This window comes from Rhopilema esculentum, chromosome 20 (assembly GCF_057945365.1).
Source record: "Rhopilema esculentum isolate cy_ngs chromosome 20, ASM5794536v1, whole genome shotgun sequence".
NCBI classification, from domain to species: domain Eukaryota; kingdom Metazoa; phylum Cnidaria; class Scyphozoa; order Rhizostomeae; family Rhizostomatidae; genus Rhopilema; species Rhopilema esculentum.
In genome coordinates this window covers 9,814,809-9,839,725 of record NC_142834.1, presented here as the reverse complement: position 1 = coordinate 9,839,725, position 24,917 = coordinate 9,814,809, and the positions used below count along the sequence as shown (strand labels likewise).

At 34.2% G+C, this 24,917-nt stretch overlaps 1 protein-coding gene across 2 annotated transcripts; it reads right to left on the bottom strand.

The window, feature by feature from the left end:
• LOC135687059 (nephrocystin-1) lies at nt 1-24,536 on the bottom strand. Of its 2 annotated transcripts, XM_065203505.2 has the most exons (28): nt 24,379-24,536; nt 22,492-22,565; nt 21,540-21,600; nt 20,960-21,034; nt 20,453-20,514; nt 19,244-19,288; nt 18,552-18,617; nt 17,941-17,977; nt 17,554-17,648; nt 16,953-17,022; nt 16,396-16,456; nt 15,810-15,843; nt 12,501-12,543; nt 10,458-10,542; nt 9,546-9,637; nt 8,522-8,597; nt 7,981-8,033; nt 7,538-7,612; nt 6,563-6,635; nt 5,787-5,824; nt 5,165-5,247; nt 4,495-4,571; nt 3,985-4,084; nt 3,660-3,766; nt 2,487-2,560; nt 2,183-2,230; nt 1,476-1,592; nt 1-966 (listed from the first exon to the last, which is right to left on the bottom strand). In XM_065203505.2, the coding sequence occupies exons 1-28, from the start codon at nt 24,439-24,441 to the stop codon at nt 814-816; spliced, it is 2,037 nt and encodes a 678-aa protein (XP_065059577.2). In that variant the 5' UTR covers nt 24,442-24,536; the 3' UTR covers nt 1-813. The 2 variants fall into 2 exon arrangements, with proteins under 2 accessions (XP_065059577.2, XP_065059578.2); XM_065203506.2 differs by lacking the exon at nt 19,244-19,288.
• Nucleotides 24,537-24,917: the final 381 nt, after the last annotated feature.

Sequence of the window (24,917 nt, the reverse complement as noted above, 5' to 3'; positions counted from 1 at the left end):
AGTCTTTGGTTACATTCTTTAGCAATACAACGTGACCACTGCAACAATAAGGTTAACAGTACAACATTGAATCTCATAAAATTGGTGATTTGAATCCGTTTATACTAAATAGGCTGGCCATTCCAACTTGAACAACGAATTGATCTACTGAAGGAATGAAAGTCTATTAGAAACTTGCTTATTTGAAAGTTGGTTCACTCATTGTAATAGGTAATTGGAAAGCAGAGAACATAAATTTCAAATACTTTATAAATAAAATACCATGCAAGAAGAATATTTACACCCTTTCAAACTATGATACCTACAGACCTAATACACACGAAAGTTTAAACAAATTCATACAAAATAGTTCGGGCCTTACATACATGGAACTACGGACCAGCATTAATTTCTGGAAATTTAATGCATATAATAAATACAAACATCTACTTAATTACGGCTGAACCTTAGAACAATTAGGTAAAGTCAGCTCTTTACTTGTCTCTGTTGCCTTGATGGGTCTATAAAAATGCTGTTTTTGGAAAATAATTGATTCATTTGTGTAGTTAGGAAGTTGTAGAAGCCGGATTGGCAAGTACTATGTATCCGTTGAAACAGGGGGGGGAGTATCACTAAAAACGCCAAGTGAAGACACTACCGCTAAAAACTACCAATTTAACTGTAAACCGTACCTACTTCTGCCGTAAAACAGTAATTCTTAACTCGAAGACAAGTGGTTAGAATACTCTGTTTTTATTGATAATAATACACCTCTAAAAATACTCCTGAAATCATTCATATCATAGCACAGTTATGAGGCTGTGAAGTACGATGTCAGCTACTTTCAGAATTCAATAAAGACTTATTTGACAAAACATCGAAAGAAACTTTGCGAGTATTAAAAGGTTTGAAGGTAGAAGATGGCGCAAACATCAGGGCAAGTGAGTTCTTCTCGGCAAGATATGATGTAATGAATTTGACTCTCTCCTGTAAAAATAACAGAAAGTTGTGGCTTTTATGTTACACAACTCATAAAACTAGCTTGCAGGCCACTCTACTATCAGGATTTGCAAAACCGAAGAATGATCATATCCAGAAACAATTTCAAATTTTTCAATTGTTATTTCTCATTTTCTCTTTTCATTCTTGTTTCATTTCTATCATCGAAGAATAAAAAACTCAGGTTCCATAAAAAACGAAATACTGCTTCTAGCAGCTCGGTATTATTTAGTCGCTATAGTTCTTCTACAGGCAGGCTATGGGATATAAAATAAAAGTAGACATGCACAACATAAATAAATGCAAAGCTAAAACCCCGAAGCTCAATACATAAGGCAATTTATAAACATTTATGGCTTAGCACACTGTTTGTTCTGGATGCCTTTTGAACGCCACGAAAAAGAACCATTCGATAGAATTTCACCCAAAAGCATGGGACGTGACAGATAGTAATCACGAGAATCTAACTTATGATTTATTTTCAAAGTCAAAAATACCTGTTCTGCTGTCTCATTTGCCCAAATGTACGGCGGAAATTTCACATTGTTCATGATTGAAAAGGTACTTTCGATGAAACACTGCCTGAAAAACTTCAGCATATGTGCTTGATCTCTCTGAAAACAAAATGCGTATGAAGCTTAAACCTAGCAGAGTAATAGAAAAAGCTTTACAGCACAAGTTATCGTAGTGTTTATACCGACAAACTATCCAGAAGTAATTAATTTTTGGACAGCTGAAATGAGAGTTAACTGGTGCAATTTTATTTACACAAATGGCACTATCACGGTCTACATCTTATTGGTTATCTGAGAAACTGATAGGCACTCAGAAATTCGGAAAATTTGTAAGATTCCTTTGTCAAAAAAGTTATATCCAAAGAATTTAACAATGGACAATCAACAGTGGAACCGATGCAATTTCGTTGAAAATTATATAACGCAACACAACACATAAAAACAGTTGAGCTAAGAGGTTGCGTTAGGGTCATTTTCTAAAAACAGAGAATACAAGTCTTCAATTTCCTATCATGCAAATAAAAAATGGTATTAAGCTGAAATGGTTTTAATGGTTTTATCTATGACCATGACAACAAACCAAAACTCAGATTTTGGGATAGTTGGAGGGTCATGGTAGCCAACCTTCTGATAGAAGATGGTACCTGATGATGATTAAGCTGAACATTTGCGATTTTTAACTATCATACCTTTTGGGATCGAGATAGATTTACTTTACTTCTTTCATTCCAAATCATCTGAAAAATATAGATGTTGAATCAATATCATTATTAACATTTCAAAGGTTGTTTACATCAACAAAGTCAGATGGAAAGCATTAATTCTAAATGTCTATATTTAAAACAAAGGTCGATTATTAATTTAACATGTTTAGGCCAGAGAATTTTTTTCATCATCATATCCGTTGAGAAGGTTGGCACAATCAGAGCAAGGGAGATTCACAATATTGTCTTTGTTTGATGCGAACAAGAGAGAACCACTGCGATACTCTACCTGAAGGGCGTCGATCAGATCAGAGTAATCGAATGCTTTGCAAATATTCGCCATAATCGGGTCACAAATGTATTCTGAAACGGTAGAAGTAAAATACAATCACGACACATCGCAACACAACTGATAAAATCATGAAGGCTAAACTTTTATCAAAATACTAATTATTTAATACATTTCAGCATTTATTAAAATAAAAACAGGCAGAAAGAAAGTTTCGAAGCAAAATTTGGTTAAGTTTTGAAACAAAATTGGTTGATTGGTAAATTGTTAAATTTGGTTAAAGATTAGTATCATCAACTCGGGTTCTTGAGGCATATTTGACCTGCATTGTCAGAGGAGAATACAAACACAAAGCTATAACTAGATTCAGTGTTAATAGAACGAGCTCGTTGGAAAAACAATGCAAGGATACTTACGGCATTTACTTAAATATTTCTACAGATGAAGGCCTAAAAGATCCTCAAAAGCTATACAGCACATTTATTATCAAATGGAATCACCAATGCCAGTCTCCGAATTAGTTTTGAAGTTTTCATCAAAAATAGCTTTAGAAAGAATTCTAGCTGCAGTTAGCAACTGATACCAGTTCAGTAGAGAAAGTATCAGATCACTTCGAGCACACGGTCCACTTTTGAATGGTCTCTTTAAAATGTTAAACTGTAAAAAGGTATACCTCTCTCGATGGCCTACGTGGAAAACACACACCCCCCCCCCCCACTTTGAAACTGTAAAGTTATCAAACATATAGAGACAATAAAGAGAACACTCGGTAACTGAAATTCGCTACTAAGTTTTTTCGGTGTATTGTAAACAGGTAAGTTTCGTTACAGACTTTTCATAGATTTGAATGGAAATGGAGAAAAAAGTTCGTTTCAAAAGCTGTTTTTCCAGATTTGCTGCAATTTGCATAATGCTCTGATCAGTCCTAAAAGCTAGGCTATTGGTATTTCTAAGAGTAAGTATACAAATGCTCTCTCTTGAAACACCCCCTTCGGCCTTCTAATGAGCCCCCCACCCCCCAAAAAAAGCACAAACAATTAAGAGGACTTCCTTGCATTACTTTGAAAAAAAGCGACGGTAAAACACTGTAATCGAACAGAAATTCAAACAGAAGTACAAGCATCAATGGCCGCCAATGTCAAAGAATTCAGTCAAAATGTCACGTAGACCTACCGCCACTTGGTTCTCCATCTTTCAAGTACGTATTTGCAAGCAGCTCTCGGTACAACACTATGAACTTAATGTGTCTTTCACAGGTAATCAACAGATCTGGCAGCAAACTGCAAAAAAGTATAAAAAGTTTGATTCTCATTATTCAATTAAATCCATATGAATGACAATGCAAAGACAAGTGCTGCTTCTAAAACATTGGGAATTTCTCATGAAAAATAACAAATTGTTGAAATCTAAGAAAATAATAGTCGAGATAGTAAAGTTTGCCAAAAGCTTATCTTAGAGCTAAGCAAGTTTCCCTTAAACGAAAATAAAGTATACTTACTCAAACTGGGCCTTCTCTACTCTGTTTATTGGTGTTAGTTTGACAATAAGTCGTGGCTGTCTATTTGTTCGTATAAGTGATTGAAATAATGACTGGCTTGCTGAAAGTGAAGAAAAATGTGATGGAACTCAAGAGTTGATACTGTATACTAAATAAAAAACAATGCTAGTTCATCTTGCCGACAAAAAACGGACATGGAAAAAGTCGTAACTAGTTTCTAATTGCTTTTTGACAGAAACTTCATACGCAAAAATTGTTGCATTTACCTAATTCACATAAAGTGAAACAAGATTTTTAAAGATTTCGAGAACCAATGTATCAATACATAGACAAGTAAAATAATGAGCAACTTCGAGGTGCCAAAAGTATCCGCGACAGCCTATCAACACACCAAAAATCAATTGAATTTATTTCAACTGCAACAGATTTGTAGCACATGCATAACTTATAAATAAATATCTCATTCATAAAATTACCAAGCTCAAATCCTTGAGGTACAAAAATGCTTACTTTTTAAACTCAAAGCAGCGTCCACATCAACCCCTTTTTCAAAAGGTGTTCCACCATGTAATGCCAATTCGTAGTTTCTATGAGTAAACGATACTTCATAAACGGTATACAATATTATGTAAGGTAACACAATAAAGGAGCATAATTTAAAAGATTCTACACTGGCAGGGAATACAATAGAAAATCCAATAGCACAGCTAAGTAATGACATGACCTGTTTTACATTTAAATTGCCACAATTTTGTACCAGATTCTAAAGTATTGATATCTTCTGATATGATTCAACATGACCTGTTAAGAGTTTATATAAGAATATAAAATTCGGTTAAATATATATCAATATTCACATAACAGACTCGAAATTGGTAAAATTTGTGAATTGATTGAGCAAGGATAGATATTTATTGATAATTTGACTATATCTATATAAACTTTTTGGGCAGACAAAACGGGCGTAACTTTCAAAAGAAAATTGAGTAACACCCTACAAGCTTGTTTCTGGTGTGCTGGTACGTTTCGTTTCCTACAAATAATGTTTTCATGAGAAGAAGGTCAAAATAAAAGATTGAGAATTCTAGAATTCAAGGCTTAGAATCACAATTTCTTTCAATATTGGAGCCCAACAAAAATTAAGATTAATTTAAAAGTGTGTATGATAAGATTAACTTACTTGTTAACAATCGGTGTCCCATCCTTTTCAAAAAGAGGAAGTGTGCACCATCCCGCGCTGAGTTCTCCTTTGTCTTCTGTTGTCTAAAGAATGCAGGAAAAGAAAGGTTAGTGCTTAAATATTTAGGATATTAAGCAACATTTTGCAATGTTAAGCTCTTACTATAATGAGACAAATCATAGGATTTTGAGAAAACATTACGAAAGTCTGATAATATTCAGGAGAATCTGATGATATTTAGAAAAGACCATGAGATACTTAGAATAATATTTTGATCTTATGATATCAAATAAAAACATAAGGTAACAGAGAAGTCTATTGCGAGTAAAAACCATCTATCTAAGTTGAAAAACGTCAGCGTTTTTTAGACTGCACTAAAACGCATTTTGAGTTGACAGATCTTTGGTCGCTTTCGTTAAATCAATTTTACACCAAAGCTTGCTTTCAATGTTAAGTGAAAAAATATATTACTCATCTAAAAAACATAAAAAAGTCAAATTTACAAGTTAGAAGTAAAGTTAAAAGTTAGAAGTAAAACTGCAAAAATTAAATGTTGGAAGTTATGAAGAAGAAAGAACTAAAAAGCGTAGGAAGCTTAAAGACTCAAAAAGAAAGAACTAACCGTTCGCACGTATGAATAGTTCAGCTCGAAAAGCAGGGCTGAAAAAAAAATCATAATTTCAGAAATAATTTAAGTATAACAAGTACAAAATTTTAAAAATACTAGACCGATATAATTGTTCATTCTTATACTAGAGCTTAGGTTAGACGCTGTGAAAGAAAATATCAACTGCCAAAATTCCTCGAACTGTTTTCCAAACCGGGAGGCAAAGTATACTGTCGTATAGGCCTTCAAACAAGCCAATTTATATACGTCAGTAAGCCATTCGCCCCCAATCCCCCCCTTATCAATTGCATATTCAACAAATAAGTTAAAAATTTATCAAAACCAAGCATTTTCACAATTTTTTTGTAGTCAACATAGACTTGCAGAATGCTTAGTTACTTAAAAGGTGGAGATTTGTAAAGTTAAAATGCTTTGAAAATGAGCTAGCGACTTTAAACATTAACTAAAGACACCCCCTTTCCTCCAATTTCCCCTATTAAAAATATTCCAATATTAATAGTTACGCCACGGAGGTTGAGGGTATTCGAAGAAGGATTTCTAGCTTTAAAGACTATTCCATCAGAAAACAAGCTATAAGGCGGCCCCATCCCTATAAAAATTGTTTGGAAAAGCAAAGAAAGATCTCGGAAGACCACATCACAAGCTCTAGCATGAATCATTTGAAGTAAAGAAACACTCAAATAAGTTAAATGGAATTCATTTGCATTCCAGAAATAATCGCTAGATGAGGGTTGCGTTAAGGAAAAAAAGCCTGCCGATTGAAGACATACCTAAGTTCTCAGTTGCTGAATTTATTCTTGCAATGCATTCCCCATCATATAAACTTGGTAAGAATACGGACAGCTGCAAAAAATATAAATATATGTGTTGGAATATAATGTGTTCATAATAAAGCAGAAACAGACTTTCAATGTTGTTACGTCTTAATCGGGTTGAGATTGGTAAGTGTACTATCCTCGCTAAAAACTATGACGCGAGCGCAGATGTGTCGCATTCATTCCTGCTAAAACCGGTATTTAATCTTTGATAGCATCTGATTGAAACGAAAATCTAGTAACCCTCTTGACCAAATTATAATAGTATTGATGTTGTACTAAATTATACAGTATTAATGTTGTACTAATGGCTTTTCAAACCAACTTGCTTTAGGAACAATAAAAATAGCATCTCAGAATTATCTTATACATATATATTCGTACATATACACAATAAGAATATAAATGTGTTGTTTTACAATAAAATTATGATTGCTGTTGCTGTTATTGATGCTGCTGATATTAAACAGGAAAGGTAAAAAGGAAGATTTAGATGGTGATGGACTGCATTGAAGCGTTCACAAAGTTTTCAATACCCCAGTTAAAATTTTATTAGAAATTTGCCAAGTTTAGATTGCATTTTAGTCCTTGCTTATGAAAACAGATTCGTATATTGCTCCAATAAATACTTCTTGCTAATATTGATACAGAATCTTACTATCTCCCGTAGATAAGAACAACTATTGTCCATCGCGATAAATTCATGCGAAAGAAAATGGCCTAAAATCTTTGGGAGCAATACACAAGAGAAAGGGCAAGGAAAGTTCCTTTCAGAAACAATAAAAGATATCATTTCCTAGGTAGACTCAGACTTGTTTTGCTCTAGAATCGTACAGCAAGTACAATCATGTATGCAAACATATGTAAAATATTACAAATGAAGACATATTTAAGATTATGCTTCTTGCATCCAAGACTCTTAATACGTACCCGTGGAGTAAAGGACCAGCTTTGCTCATCCTTCTCTACGGCAATAGCCCTGACAGTGTGTATATTGCCATAAACCTTTAGGAAGAGTAAACCAGGTCAGTGTGCTTAAAACAACAATAAATGAGCCATAATCACATCAAGTAATAACGATATTCAATATAATAATGGGCCAAGCTAATAAATAGCTACACTTTAATTAGATTTGCAAAAACATAGAGCATACAGTATTTAATCAAAAAATTGCATCAGTAGTGCTTTTGTTTCAAATGAACAACCTTTTGGTTTCTATTGCTTATTGTAAAGTTTAAGGCATGAGGTGACATCATGAATACATTTAGGCATGAGGTGACATCATGTCGATTGTACAGTTAGGCAACTTCAGTTTGTTCATTTCGAATCATGTTTACTTTATAAAAGTAACACCAGTCATAATGTATACTCACATTTTTACCATCCCAAAAAGAAATTCGAACGTGTCTACTTTTCACTTCTAAGCCTGCAATGCGAAAAATATGTGATCGAAGAGTTTCTAATATATCTGTAAGATAAGCAAATGATAGTGAATAATAGTTTTCAGTCAAATTTTGGCTGCTCTATTCTAACCGCAACCTGTGGCTAGTATCGGCTATTATCTAGCTTTCATGTAAGTATTCTGTTCTTAAAAACGACCAAGCATAGATATATTTCAAAAGTCGGTTAGGTATGGCCTAGAATACGCAAAAAGGATCATACTCTGTATAAAAAACAGTAAAAAAAATTATCTTAAGATATGACGAGCTAAAGCTCTGCTTTTTTCGCATGATTCTTCAGCAATAAAAATTGCATCTAACATATGAGTACCCTGGTGATACGAGCACAATGATTAAAAGGTTTTGAGCAAAAGGTTGGCTGAGAGCCACACATATTGGTCACTTATAGGTTCAAGAAATTCTTATATTCTTAAAAAATCGCTTCTAAACCAAAAAAAATGGCAAAAGTACTGACCTGCTCCAGGCAATGGTATAAACTTTGCCCCCATAAGACTGAAGGTCCTAGTTAACTTGACAGCTCTAGGCCGCAGCTAAAAGGAAAGCCAGTTGCAAAAAGCTTATTCAATGATGAGTGATGTTACTCTCGTTTGTATGAAAGGTTTCATGTAAAAAGTGGCTGAGTTTGAGTTCGATCGACAGCATGAATTATCGTGCAATTACCGGCAAAGAAAACGAGCAGAAACCCAGCACGAATTGAACTTAGCTATGAATAAAAGGAGCATCAGCTTCCACTTAACATTCAAGGAAAAATGTCAAGAGGAATGTAGCCATTCTCATAACAAAGCTGCTTTCTTAGTCGCAAACTAATCTTATCTAACGGTTGAACTTGATTAAACTGAATCGTCTGTGAGTGAATAAAGAGCATATAGCGCAGAGAATAAATCAATTTGCGAAGAAGCTTTTAGTGTCTAGATTGAATGAACACACAGCTAAATGCAAAAACGTTCTAGAAACGGTTAGATGCACCTGCTAAGCACGAGATTTTGGCAGTAAACAGAGGAGCAAAAAACATCCATCAAACATATATTGTTTGTAATTTCTACGTCGAAGATGTTCACAAAAAATAACAAACATAATCTGAATCAATCGAATACGACACAACCATGATCATTTTAAAAACAATTATGATTATGATTAACAATAATAACGAAGTAGGATGTGGTAAGGTGCCGAGTAGTAAAAATAATGATACAGGAAAACAGGCGATAAGTTGAATGCAGACAAGAACGTGATGCACGAAGCGAAGAAAGAGAAAGAGTAGAATATTAGAAAAAGATGCGACAACAAAATTAAGAGAACAAAATTGTTAGGATATAAATGAAAAACGTTTGTTGAATCAATGTGGTAGAATAGATATAACAATGATAGCACATAATTGCTTCCATGGAGCGAATAAGATTCAATGAGTTTGTTAAAAAAATAATTTAGAAGTAGATATTGCATGGCACAAAATACACGTTTTTTAAACGTTCACTTGCCTTTTTATTGACAGGGTCCCAAAACAAGTCACGAAATGAAAGATTTGAAGAGCTGAGTTTCGGTGTCAACCAAAAGCTTGTCTTGTGTTCCTCTAAAAAAGGCGAGCTTGATAAGAACTTACGGAAGGAATGAAGTCCAATGCCTTTAATTAGCGTATAAAATGTAAAAATACATCCAGTTTAGATAAAGTAGGTGGAAAACTAGATTTCATAGATCATTGTACAGTTCAACATCAAAATACACCCTGCGTAGAATCGACAACAATGAACAACAATGTAAGGGGTTGAGAAACACTAAACATGGAAATCAGCCACGTAGCTGCATGGGGGGCACGGGGGGCTGTGCCCCCAAATGAAAATTTTGACAACAATTGCCCCCTCTGGCTACACTTTGTCCAAATGATATTTTGAAAAGCTGGCATAATTATAATGCCTTGAGCTAAATTTAGTCCAAATATATCTGTTTGTTTTAGATCTGCTCTCTTGTTTTAAATCCTGCCCCCCCCCCCCTCAGGTATGGTTCTTGCTCGAGTTTGTCCACCTAGCCGACATCCACAGCTACGTGATCGATGGAAATCAACTTTCTTAAGCTGTCATAAAATCAGCAAGAATCTGTGCCCGTCAAAGTCTTGTACAACACTTAATACAACTTTCTAGGTTGTATGAAAACTTTGTAGCAGAACAACTATAAAGCCACATAAACGAAAATAATCAGTTTTTCTTCTATCATTCAGGACTTCCTTCTGTGGAAATCTGTCTCTATCCACCTATGAACTGAGGGATTGTGTATGAAATGAAGGTTCAAGTGTAAAGCTAACACGTTGTAACAAACTTCTAAGACATTGATGTGATCAATGGATGCACGGAAAATGCAGAATCATTTATAGAGAAATTTAGCACAACAAAGATCACCTTGCTTTAGCATGGTACCAAGTGTCGATGAGCGAAAACCAGAAGGAACAGCCTTCATCGCTTTTAGCACGTCAGTTACAGTCGTCTGCATCAAAAGAAAGAGATGTTATCAGCAATATGCTTCAGAGAAATGTTAATGGCTCCAAAAAATTAGCCTTCAAAGTGACAAGCGTTTCAACACGTGTAACGTGTAAAACAAGATACTTCGATTGCCATCTTCAATTTAATTTTAAATCATAAAAAGACACAATGAGACAAATCATTCACATTAATGACACGATATATGTTAACCTGCTAATAAAAAAGACAATGGGAAAGTGGTTTAGAATGAGTTCATAGTAGATCCAACCTTGCAACGAAATAAACTTAGTATTTACTGCTATCAGTAAAATTGGCATTAACTGCTGAACTATTCACATGAATTGTAACGACTTTTTATGCTATATGCCTCATTATTTCAGCTGACCCTTCCAACTTGACAACGAATATCTGCCTGGCCAAACCTTTAGAGAAAAACACCGGATAATTCTAACACAACAACAGAAAAGGCTTGTTTGCTTCAAACAACCAACTCTGGTAAATAAATTGCCTATAGTTTGCATGTATCAACATTTGCTTAGCAGTGAATGGAAAGTATGAATTTCCAAGCAAACGAAAATATGGTTCGGAGAGTTTAAAGAAAATTAATCCGTAGTTGATGTAGGTGTAAATCCTATGTGATCTCAAAGAAATAAAAAAGGCCAAATTAAAGCTTATAGAAACTGTAAAAGTTATGCCTGAGAGTCTATATTTCTAAATAAAGTTTTAACAGGGGTAGATTGCGGGCGGTAAACTTGGTTGAGATAACAAAGTTGTCGTTCTTTCCAAGGAGAAAAGAAAGAGCAAGGCGAAATTAATGGGATACGCATACCAAACAAAAACATTTGGCAGCACATTTGAGTAATTTGAAAATTAGGTTGCATGTTTCAAGCAGGCATCAGAAAAGTTAATCAAAGAAAGTTGCATTATCACAGAAGACAAATAAATGAAAAGATGCATTCACAACGAGGATATACAAAGGGTGAGCAAAACAGGGAGCATTGAAAAAAATCGACCCAATAGATGAAAAACGACTTTCTTAAAAGAGAATACATTTTTCAAAAGAGTCACTTCAACGTTTTTCAGCTAACGGCTTAACCATTTTATCCAAGCATAGGTTTCTGGCGAAAGGCTCCTCCGCATTGCTTTCGAAGCAATGTTGCCTACTGCTTACTCTATTTACAATAATCATTCTTTAAAGGTATTTTCTATCGCTATTTAATGGTTGATTAGCCATCGCCATCAAATGCGTTAATTTTGAAATTCGAAAAGAACTTGCTCGGTTGTCTAAGATAGCCCCTTATGGGTCAACTTCTTAACAAGAAAGCCAACTTCGGGCCCAGCCACCAATTTTGAAGCTGGCTCATTCAGGATTTACCCCCAAGAAATCACAGAGATAATGGCATTGCATCATCAAGCCGTTCTATCACTTTGGTTCTTTTTACTGTTTTCGCCATGTCTTAAATGACAGCGTCGACCACACAAGGTAGCATTCACAGCATTTCAATAAGTCATTATCAAGCATCGGTGACCTTATTGTTTCTTGCCTGGTTATCATGACTCAAATTGTAATTTAAAACAGAAACAGTCATTTGACATTTTCAATGTTCATTTTATTTGCTCTTCTGCATTTCAGCATTTAATGTTCTGCACTGAAATAAACCATTCCACTGCACGCTGGGTATTTATCTACAGTATACAGAAATAAAAAGTGCCAGTTGGTGGTTTCTCACGAATGCTGCTTTCTTGCCTAACGTAATTAATGTACACAAAACTGAGATGCTTGCTTAATTTTTCGAAGCGAACACAAAACGTAGAAGATCGTTGGAGGAAGTGGAGTGAAAACGAACAGCTGTACAAGCTGCTGAGCCTTCCAATATTTTCATGTTATAGTTGATGATCAGCAGGTTGATTTGTGAAAATCAAAACAGTTGCAGTACAAATTAAGAAAAAATTAATACAAACCTCGGCTTTTGACATCCTTAATGACTGCCACAAATCTTTGCCGCTAAAAAATGCAAAAAGCTCTGATAAGCAAATTTATCGCTTGGAATAAGAGCTGATTAGCTTACATAGAGAAAAACAATGATGAAACCCCAGGAGCGAGCACGGACTTTATCAACAAAGATGTGATTAGTATTCACCTAAATTGTGGCTGAGGAAACTGACTTGATGACCCCGCTTCAAACCTTTTTGGAAGCTACAAAAAACTACAAAGCTGCTTTGAGCACAAGACAGATGAAGACAGAGGAAGGACACAACTTTTCTTATAAGTTCTTAAAAGAGAATCTGTATTGGGAATTAGTAAGCAATATGATACTGTTAACAGGCAATCTTCCACAGATTTGGCCATTTTCTTGCAGCAGCAACAAAAGTTTTGATAAAATTCCAATCAAATTTTGACATGAATGCTACAATTGAATCTATTTTCAAAATGCACAAAAATGCTTTTCGGCAAAAAAGTTAACATAGGAGTGATTCGTAAACTCCCAAATTATTGTCATGATGGAAGAAGTTTACATTTGCCATTAGTCTTACTATAATTTTCAATTTTTAAGCGTTTTTGTTGGATTTTTAAGGATAATGCGAATGAATCGACTACCAAAGCATTAAAAGTTATCTTCACAATATCTTACTACAATATACAGAAGTAATGCAAGAGGATGACGAGAAAGCAAAACATTTTGCAACACAAAGAGCAATACGTGTAAACAATGTTGGTCAGCTGCAGCTTCTGAAACACTTATGTATACGAACCTGCTCTGGATCTCTCCCAGACACCTGTAGCTGTATTTTCATGCAACCGAAACAATGGGTTGTTTCTGGTTAAAAGATAATCTACGATACGCCAAATTGAATCCCAGATAAAAAGCTTCATACTAGGCAATTTCTTAGAAATGGTTCCCACGCAGAATAGCTTCTCTTAACAATTTGAAACTTTTTACTCGAAAACTTTAAACATAGATGGAAGGCCTGAATTGGCTAGATACATTCATAACGGCGAAGAGAACCAAATTATAGACAATAATTGATGCTTTTCGATAATGGAATATCTGAAATTCAAAAGCTCTAACTTAACAACAGATGGTTAAACCTTGAAGTTTCAAAAAAGCAAGTTAAAGTCAAAAGGCCATATAAAACAGTTGACTCCTTAGCATGAGCCCCACATTTCATCTTTGGTCCTAAAACCGTCAAAGTGTGCAAAATCTATAACACATAACACAAGCATACCTATAAAATCCAACCGAGAAGTTTTTTCAGCGCTTGAGCCGGGTTTTAAACCGCTTAATGGTACACAAATCTTTTGCATACAAAATATACAGGCTTTAGGACATCTGCGCGGACACAGAGGTTTCGCACAAAGGCAATGCGAGAACAAGACCCTGACTGTTATGGGAAAACTTGGATAATATAAGCTGTCATGATAAACGCAAGGTGAATGCATATTTAAAGAGCAGGCTCTTCTAAAAAACAAACAGGCGTGGAGCTATAAGGGCTGGGGAGGGGGGGATGCAACCCAGTTCGCATTTCAGGCCTCATTCGGGCAGTTTTATCACAAGGAAGCAATAATATTCAGGCAAGATCCCGAGAAACCCTAATTTATTTCAATTATGAATGAAATAAAAAAACGAAGAATTTGATACAAGAGTAAGATAAAATTGCATGCCGAGAAAAGCTTTCCATTGTCTATTTTGCATTGACATAAACATCTAATATTTCAATGTAAAATGTTGTCTTAACATTGTCCAAGCTTTCTTTCGTGAACTACTAACCACCTAAAATTTGAGCTCGTCTTTAGCAAGGCATAGCTGGCTCTCGTGCTAGACAAAACTTGTTTAAAGCATTTTACTTGCGTTTTCCTTCATACAGTTCTTAAAGCCTTTTTATCATAAGTATATGTAGTGACCGTGGCCTTCAAAATCTCCGAGATTTTTCTTAAATCCCGTCCCTGTCTTTCCAATGGTGATGATTTCGTATGGAATAGTCATGTCGACAAACCATCGTTCTGTGTCAGCTTTAGCAATGTCTATGAAAATCATCAACAAACTTCCCATTCGCATTGCCACTGACAGCCTAATGATTTGTCCTGGGCCAGTTCTAGTTCCTTTTTCAGTGTAGCAGTACAAATGAAAAAGAGCCCTGGTGTGGGGCAAGACCGGTCTAAAGCCGACTGTTTTGGGTGTCAATGGTTCACCTACAATTTTACTTTATCCTTTCTTGATGATTTCAAAACTTCACGTTGAATATTTTAGATTACTATTATGTTACACTTTATATTATCTTCATATGACTTCATTTTAAAACATTTTTACCGGAAATTGAGGACCTCTTATAAAAATTAATTGACTTGAGGGATACTTTCCTCAATAAATGGTTCACTAAATGAATTGAAATGTTTGTTTGACGCTTCCAAGCGACACAGTACCCGAGAGCCACGTTCTGAAACACCCAACTTTTTAACTTTGATAATGCATGGTAGTTATCTTATGACTGCTGCTGTTTTTCTTGTCTATGTGATACTAATTTCATAGATCAAGTCGATTGAAGGGAGGGATATAATTGTAGCGTGGACTTCATTCCCAAGCAGATCGATACATTTTGTAAAAATTCTACAAATTTCGAATTTATTTGAACATTTAAGACGTAGCATATGTGAATAGACTCGTATATCATTTTTAAAAGTTTTAATCGCTTCGCTTTCAATGAAACGTTACACTGGAGCACACAATTTTGCATTACAATACACGACAGTCGCGGCAAGTCTTACATAGACGCCACCCAAAGCTCTGAAGCTCTTCTCGTTTTTTGCATAAATAGTTTTCATGTTGACGACATAGAAGTCATAATCAAGATCATTTTCCAACAACTCAAAGATGTAACACTTGAGCAGCAGATCCTTACGAGGCTCCCCTATAAACGCAATTTTTTACGTATCAAAGCTGACAAAGATACTATTTACACCTTAGGAGCTTCTTTAAGACCTATTAAATGAGATATTTTAAGGCAGCAAGATGGAATATTTGATTACCCCAGCTTGGTCTTTGCTAATGATAAAGACTGCAGAACAGTATAAGTAATGTTTGTTATAATCATCATGTTATAATCAATCGAATGCTGACTATTTAAGCCGCATTGTTGTCAAATTTGTATATTCAGTTTACCTAAAATTGGCAGGTAACTAAATATAACGGATTCGGATGGCACTCTATGAATGGAGAGGACGGCCTTACTTTCTATGTTGTCAAGTATATATCAGAACAACTGATTTCTTACCTGCGTTTCTTTTGTAAAGGAGGTTTTTCCGACACTAGAACAGATGAGATTACATTACTGGACTGTATAATAAATGGGGAAAGAGGGGTTAAATCAGAATCAGCAACAATAGTGTACGGTACGGTATAAAAAATAAAATAGCGTACGGTATAAAAAATGATAATAAATTTTTTTGCTGAAAGGGCAGCAAAAATAAATAAAATATCTATCTAGATGCTTTTGCTTTTATCTATGTTGAATTTTTTGCATAATTCCTTGTCATTATACAATTCCTAATGGCCATACCGATAGCAGGAAGTCGCACATAGCTGCCCTCTACATTGGTCGCTTTCATCCCAGGCAATACCAGAATTTTATCAATTTTAATACACATTAAAAGGTGCAGCCCAAATTACTGAACGTTCGCTATTTCCTCAGTATGAATTCATGCAAAACAGGGCGAGCGTTGGATGATACGAACGCTCAATGGAAAACAAAATTCGATTATATAATTATAAAAATGATTTTAAAGAGAAATGAATTAAAAAAGTAGTCAAAGTGGATGGTGTTTCAATATCAAGTTTCTTTGAAAAAAATAAACATTTACCAATTTTCCCAGGCTTGTCTTTGTTTTCAACTTCTTTATCATCCTCTTCATCGTCTAGAATCTAATAGAACATCAAGTATTCAAAAGACTCAGTTCAGTTCTTCATAAAAGTATTTCTATCTATTGTCAATTTCCTAAGTAGGACCAATGGATTTTTTCTAAAGTTAGCAGGCCACAAACACAGCTTGTAAAATGGGATACAAAAACACAGAAACAAAATTAAGAAAATCGCTGGGGTTAAATACGTAACAAACCATCTGCATTTAAACCTTGGCACTCACAAGTTCTCAACAACATAGATACAAATCTCACTTTAAGTAATTTTGCAGCAATCTTCAAGTGCGTATGGGGATGGGCTTAGCAACAAATTGGCCTTAGAAAAGCCTTTGAAAAAAGGCACAAAAATTCACCACAACAGGAATAGAACTTCTGAGGTAGGAAAAAATACAAATGTTTAGAAACTTTTGGCCAGAAATGTTATGATTAATATTGCTTTGGACTTTCAGTGGCTACTTTATCATAATATAAATAGTTGAGCGCAGGTGCAAATAACGTACTTTGAGTAGAGTGCTTGGAACCAACCCTGTTTTTCCATCCTTGTTCTCTGCTGTCCACCAGCCATCATCCCTTAAAAATATAAATATTTCTCTCATAATGAGGATTAGCAAAACCAATGGTTTCAATGCATGCTGGAAACAGTTGTGAGCAAAGGTTGACGAAATCCTTGCGGTATGGAAAGCCGGTGAGCAAAACCAGAATAAATGATAGCGACACTATGATTATTATGAAATACCCTGCTAAATCGTGGAAATCGACAGCTAAGAGGATGAAATGTCGTTTTTAAAAGATGATGAGAGGTGTGGCTGAATGCTAAGCTAACAGGGCCAAAACTACTGTCTTTGAGAAAATTAGCAAAACAGGGTGTCTAATTAGAATAAGGTTGTCATGCGGTTAGCCTTTATGGTATAATGATTATTACAATAGAGTGCAATGATAATTTACGAAATTTATTTGAAATCAACTATAGATTTACGAAATCTGTTTCGACAAATTTCAATATAAAGTAGAAGGAAATATTAAGAAACATATCCGCAACCCTCGGGCAACGAAAAAATTACTAATAAAAAATTTGGTGCGTCGAATTTGAATGCCACAAACCTAGTTGTAATGATAGTCAAAATTTCTCCCTTCTTGAACTGAAGGTCTCCAACTTCTTCTCCAGCGAAGTCGCCAAATGCCTCGACACGGTAAACCTTTCAAGATATATATCTTTCACTCAAAGTTGTTCAAATAATTATAAATTTTTCAATAGCTAAAAATTAAAAATGCTCTTTAAACATTTTGAAAAATGCTTCAGCATCTTGTCTAGCACTCTTCAGAGCATAAAATGTCAGAAAATAGATCACAAACTCTAAGCTAGGAAATGTATGAACCGTTTTGATCTCCCGTTCTTATTGGCATGTTTCGATCCAAAATTGGGCATATAAATTTCCTAGCTTAGAGTTCAAGTTTTAGTTACAACAAAATATCTTTTAAAACTCTTACTTCGATGGATTCATCTGTTTCGTAATCGTCACCGTCACTTAAAAAAATGAATAGTTTAAATAGGCGCAGCCTCTGAAATTAACACAAGATGTAGAGGAAAATTGAAATTTTTTCCTACCTTGCTAGTTTTATATGTTATAAACAATTCTTCTGAGAAGTAAAAACTTTCATAAAATGTCTAGTACACCAGCTTTTGATATTTTATCTCTGTTATTAAAAAATTAACAATACATGATAAATAGTTTAAAAAGGTGCAGCATCTTAAATAAACACAAGATGTAGAAGAAAATTAAAAATCCTTTTCTGAGAATTTATATGCAATAAACAATTCTTATGAGAAGTAAGCAGTCTTCATAATTTGACTATTACACCAGTTTTATTGGTCTGATATTATTGTTGTTAAAACTTTAACAATACATAAACTTTTGTTTAAAACTTCGAAGCGCATGTACTATAAACGCAAATTGAATCACAATAAATTACAATAAGATCATTCAACTTGGTTGCAATTGATAAAAGAGCTTTATTAAGCTTGAGAGGTAGGTAAAAAATACAAATTTGATTAAAAAAATGAAAAATATTTGACTTGAATGAAATTTCACAGCACTTACGCCTCATGATGTCCATCGAAAGAATTAGCATCACTTACAGAGGGAGCATCACCGCCAACGAATTTGCTGAGAAAATAAACTTGATTAAAAATGCGTAAGGAAATAATTTCAACCCGAACAATAAAATGATTGAGTATGAAAACTGGAACGAGCCTCGCTGGACCTCCGATGATCAGTAAGCGAATATCAACAATATGTCACCAAATTTTATCTTTATTCACAGTTGCTTGTCTAAAACAGAACTTAACCACTTGATAAATTCCTTTTCCTCTACTGGTCATGTTAAATTTGTCCTAATATTTGTGAATAGGTAAACACATTTTATTTACCACCATTTCATAAAATATATTATTTTTATTATTTTATTTTATTGGTTTTAACTGCACTTGTTTATTTTCATGCAAACACAACTTATCAACGCAGTTAAATTTTTAACTTACAGTTTAATTTCAAATAGGTAAATATAATTTGTTTCTACCATTTTAGCAAGATTTTATGAATATTTACTACATTGAAACAGAACAAAGCAAACGAAGCTAACATAAACTCCAAAAGAGCAAAAGTAACTAAGATATGAAGGCATTAAAAAACTGGTGTCTTTGGACTTTAACTGTATTTAGCTCAATATAATCGTAACGACAGGGCATTGACCAGCAAAATGATTTAAAGCAAGATAAATTGTGATTACTTACATATTAGGCCTAGTTTGCTTAGTTGATCTGATTGATTTAAAGTTCCTATGACGCAAAGAACGCGCTAACTATCATCCCCATTTAATGAAATTATAGGTAATACTTTTTATGACAATGACGCTGGTGGACTGAGAAAAGATTCAAAGATTTGATCAAGGAAGGTTTTATTCCATCAGCTACTTATAAAAAATGATTTCAAAACAAAATTTTCTTCTAAAAAGTCTATAATTTGAGTTACGTTTATATAATGCAAAAAAAATTAAATTTATTTGCTTATTTAGCTATCTAAGTTGACAGCTATTTAAATAACAGTTACCCAGTAACATTGGTAAAACATAAACTATACCAAAGTTTAAGGTCAATTAAGAAATTTTGCATAATTAAAAATTGTCACCTTTAACTCATTCAAGGGATTTAAAAAACAACTACCGAGCTGATACATTGATGTCAAGATCAAATGCAAGTCAGCTTTTGATGAAAACTTCGCATAATCTAGCAAATAATTTAATCAGAGAACTACTTTATACCCAAATTAATAAATTTCCTTTTCCAAAATATCAGAGAGCTACAGCTATGGTAAAAACCTAGTATTACAGTACTGTTTAATTGTTTTTGTTGACCAGAGTCTAGTGGCTTAATCTTTCAAAAATATCAGAAGCTTGAGCACAGAACAGCATCTCTGAAAACGACTGACTTAAAGAACAAAAAACTAGATACTTATTCAAGGAAAGGATTTTAACTACATTTTATCTCTTCATATAAAGGTTATTTGACAAACACAAAATGCACAATTGATGACTTTCCAATGAGAAAATGACCAATCAGTAAACAATATTTATATCTGTTTCAAAAATCGCAAAATATGAAGAATCCATATGAATGATACTCAATGCCTGCTTCACTTTATAATGGGCTATGCTCAAAACGCTATTAATAAATTCGCTTTTCTTTTCTAGTACAATTTTACTTGAATTTTTGTTTATTTTCTATTACATTGTACAGCATGCAAGCTAGTATATTAATGCTTGCCAACACTCTAAAGAAATAACTAAAAGAATGACAAGAAACATGTTCATTTAAATTTTCAAGCAATGCTAACCCTAAATTTGACTTATTTGCATATTATAGGGAGGGAAATATATTTCAAGCATTTGTCTATATAAACTGACCCTAAATTCTCAAAAGCAAGAGACAACAACTGTGTCTAACCTTAGATAATCTTCTTCTACTTCATCAGGCTCCAGCTGGGAAGATATCTGTTCTAGCTTTTCCTATAATAGAATCAATTGGTAAATTTTGTACAAGAGCAATGCACAAATCTACTTTGTACGAAGCCAACAAACATGAAGCCTTGAACTACTGAATCTATATTTTATAGAAAATTAAAAATACAAGATCCATCACAAGGCCATAAAGTATCTTTATTCCAACAGACATAAATGGGGCTTCTTAACCAGTAAATTGACAGATATCGCTTCTCTTGTTTTGGTGAAATAAAAATTCAATTGATTTCTAAGAACATACCTTCAACATAGCAAGACAAAGGAAAAACATACTTTCAAGAAAGCAAGATAAAGGAAAAACATAATTTCAACAAAGCAAGATGAAGAAAAAGCATACTTTCAACAAAGCAAGATAAAGGAAAAACATACTTTCAACAAAGCAAGATTAAGGAAAAACATACTTTCAACAAAGCAAGATAAAGGAAAAACATACTCTCAACACAGTTAGCCTTCTGCCTTCTGCAGCTTTTGCCGCTTCAAATTCTTTAGTTGGCAATTTCTCATTTTTCTATCATGGAACAGAAATGACAATTAAGTTTCAGTCATTGAAGTGAAAAAATACATGATATCAACTTATAGATTGAAATCTGCATATAAATGGTTATATAAATAGGCTGTAACAATATGATTGTTAGACCACAATACTAGAATGATGAATTTTCCGGTGTATCTCATTCAGGATTGTCTTGTGTGGTATATCATCAAATTGGTTCCCTATTCTACTTTGAGCCTATAATTTGTTTTAAGGATTCTGGTTACCTCTGTAACAATTGAAAAAAGCAAAAATTGAAAAGAAGAAAGGGATTGGCAGTTTTTTTAGCAAAACTGTGCACATTCAAGTTTAAGGTGACTTTTTTGAATGGCAAAGATAAAAAAGCTGTGCAATGAAAGATAAGAGAGAAAAAGCAACAAGAAGATCAATTCTAGAAGAGACAAAGAAGAGATTTTCTTTCTTTTCATATGATCTATTTCATAACGTCACACACAACAGTGTGATAAGAAAATTGACCTACCAGTGATAATTGGCCTATCTGGCTTATAAGGTCATAAACTGCAGCTGTCAAATTGCTACATCTAAAAAATTATTAGAATTGTTGTCAGCAATAATAGTAAAATTTCAATAATAGGAAAATACCAACATCATGAGCTCAATTTCATAAGAAAAAGTAATAATAATAATAATCTCTTCATTTACAGTTGGTTTGAGCGATAGTTAATATACATAGATAATTATGTAAAACTAATTAATACCAGCTATTTATATATATATACATAAAAAGAAAAAAGTACAATATTAATCTACCTATTTACATATTTTACAGCTACATTTGTCTCCATTCCAGGCATGTATGCCTTTTTTAAATTTGGATACGTTTTTTACATTTTTTTAGCGTATCAGGCAAGGTGTACCAGAGAATGCTCCCCCAGAATGCCAATGAGTTTATCCCAAATGATATTGTTTTGGTACAATCCAGTGTGGCAAGAAATCAACATTCTAATATTGATAAGACATACAAATTTGCAGGCATGCCTTAAAAGAAGGAATCTTAGATCTAACAATATAGTTTGCCTCATCTCCAGCTATATTGGAATTATACAGCTACATTGGTTGAGCATGGAGTAATGTGTAGAATGGTAGCTAATGCGTATGAACTTGTAATCAGCAAATGAAAAAATTTAGGGACACTATCTAATGGAAGAAGTCTAAGTGCATGTTGCTGACTGAAATCCAAAACAAATATCAATATGGGACACATCAAAAGCTGATGGATTTTGACATGAGATTAAGAGAATGGTAAGAGCTTGAATAAATATTGATAGTTACACAAAAATTGCAAACAAAACATCTAATAACAAACAGATAACACTATATTTTGAATTATAAATGTAGAAAAATAAGTACATGGTGAGATTGATGATGGGTTCACAAAAAATAAATAATTAACCTGCACCATAAAATCTTACTTGTCATATACACTTTTCCGATCAGGTGAAGCAGCTCCGAGATGAGGAATTTCATGATCACAAAGCTCATCAACCTATGAGTTTAGAAAACAAACAAGAATAAGCCAACTAGGTAACCAACCTAAATTCACTTATGTTGTATGTATAAATGAGACAAATACATTTATGACTGGATGAAAGATTGTTCAAATTTACTTTTCAGACTCAAAATCCACTTTAGGTTTGTTTGTTTCTTGCATCTGTAGGAGCACTAGATTGGGAAGCTGGCAAAGGTGTACAAAAAGCTTTTGCACCCTAACCATGTCCAAAAAAATTGTTAAAAGCATACCCTGTCCCATAAAAAGTATGCCAAAAATACCAAACAGTTATGCCAAGACATGGATCTAGCCTGAATTCTGACCTATGCAAAAGTTGTCAGAAAGAGAGCCTGGTAGGAATCAAACCAGGGCCACCCACCTTCGGAACTTAGGCTGACTGACTTAGCTAGAAGTTCTTCAGCAGGGCTGAAGCAGTGACTGTCAATTTCCATTTCATTGGTTGCAAGAAACAATTGCATAGGTCCACTGTAAATAATTGCATAGCTCAACCCTGATTCCCATTGGTTGGCTGTACTGCTGCAGAGGCAAGCTCAACTTCTGATTTGATACCCTCTTTGATCAGATCAGAATGATACTCTGATTGGTTTACAAGACATTTGCATAGGTAGAACAAGTGTTGATTGGCTCTCAAAGGACAAACAAGCTTTTGGATTCAGAAATATAGACCAGATAAATGCCTAGAATTGCCAATCTACTGTTCTGTGCAGAGGCTGAAAGATAGTCAGCAAAATATATGCTCTGTCTTACGCATGTTGTTGGTATCAATGGGGGCAGATCTAGGACAGACATTGCTAAAAAATTTGACAAAGAAACTATTGATTTATTACTTTGATAGTTTCCATTTTTTTGTAAAAATCTGACTTATGCTTTTGCATAGGTTGCCGTAGTCTGGATTCGCCTCTGCCAAATCTCATGATATTTACTACTAGCTAATGTAACTGAAATATGTTATTCTAAGAAAACTTCTGTGTCTTCTCTATAGAGTTTCTTAATTTTCATACCCTGTCACGTGGCACATCCCTTCAGGTCAAATATGGGACTGCCCCCAGGCTAGTATCATGAAGCTCGTTATTTAAGAACTTAGTTCTTAATGTCATTACATTCTTCACAAATAGATTGTGAACGTTTTAGGCTAATTTGTTGTTGGCAAATACTTTCATTCTAACACAAAAAATTGCTGGGCTTCTAAAGAGTTATTTCCAAACAACTACACAATTGTTGCCAGATGTACAATTACAAATGTGGTATACAGCAAATACTTTTGTGTTTCTTTCTTTGCGTGTTTCCAATGCATTGCATTTCAAAAAAAGGAACAGTGTGGGGAAACCATGTTAATGAAGTTTACATGGTTTCCCCATGTAAGGCAAATCTAACTGAGATCCCAACTGTCCAGCCCGTAGATATCCCGTAGATATGTTAATTTCTACAATTTCTAATCTGGCTGTGTTTCTAGAGACTCGGAAGATCCGATTCCCAAATCGAAAATTGTGGTTTTGTAGCCAAACTTTTTAAACTGCATGACCGCCAGATTTTAGACAGACCTTCCCTGGAAAGTATAATGTGTGCAAAATATATATTTTTTAAAAGAAATTCCGTTTACGTCTCTCTAAAATACACCAGAATCATTCATCATCAAATTTACAACTATAACATGAAAGAGGGGGCGAAACCGAGAATGGCTTTTGGCTTGGGCCTAGACGACTATTTATAGATATCCAGACTGCCAAGAGAATTGCTAGTAAAATAAATATTAACTACCTAAAGGCCATTTAAGTCAATCAAAAGTTACCTTGAATTTCAATTTATCTATTTCTCGCTTGATTTTTGGCAGCTTCTTTGTGGTTGAAGCCATCCCATTGAACTTCTTCTGCAAATACAAAATATCGACATGTTCAAAATGGAGCCATAACAGACCACAGGGATTCAAGGAGAGGAATTTGTATCCATACCAGCGGTAGCCATGTGAACGTCGTGAAGCGGGAAGCGACAGAATTTTGTTTGAAGTAGCCACGAGAACGTTACATTTTTCAGTTAGGGTTTACCAAAATAGTTTTTCACCTAACTTGCTTTGGTCTGTTTGTAAAAACTAAAATCTGTTTGAAAACGCCTCGTTGAACTCTCTCGGTTTTTTCTTTTTTCCTCTTTTTTAAGGCTCAATAACTGATCAAGAAGCACTACCACCCTTGACTTGCACACGTAACAAGGAAAACAAACAAAATGAAAATATTCAAGATATGGGAGATTAACAAGTCTAAGAACATGATGCAAGCATATTGATAGAAAATAATGGCAACTTCTCCTTCCTGCGGTGTTTCTGCTAATTAGAAG

What these genes read in the sequence shown, in the direction of transcription:
- LOC135687059 (XM_065203505.2), bottom strand. Translation starts at nt 24,441, where the DNA reads ATGGCTTCAACCACAAAGAAGCTGCCAAAAATCAAGCGAGAAATAGAT. An exon ending in GCTGGTCCTTTACTCCACGG is followed by an intron (nt 6,636 to 7,537) that starts GTACGTATTAAG and finishes TATTTTTTGCAG; the next exon opens with CTGTCCGTATTCTTACCAAG. An exon ending in TTCAGCAACTGAGAACTTAG is followed by an intron (nt 5,825 to 6,562) that starts GTATGTCTTCAA and finishes TTTTTTTTTCAG; the next exon opens with CCCTGCTTTTCGAGCTGAAC.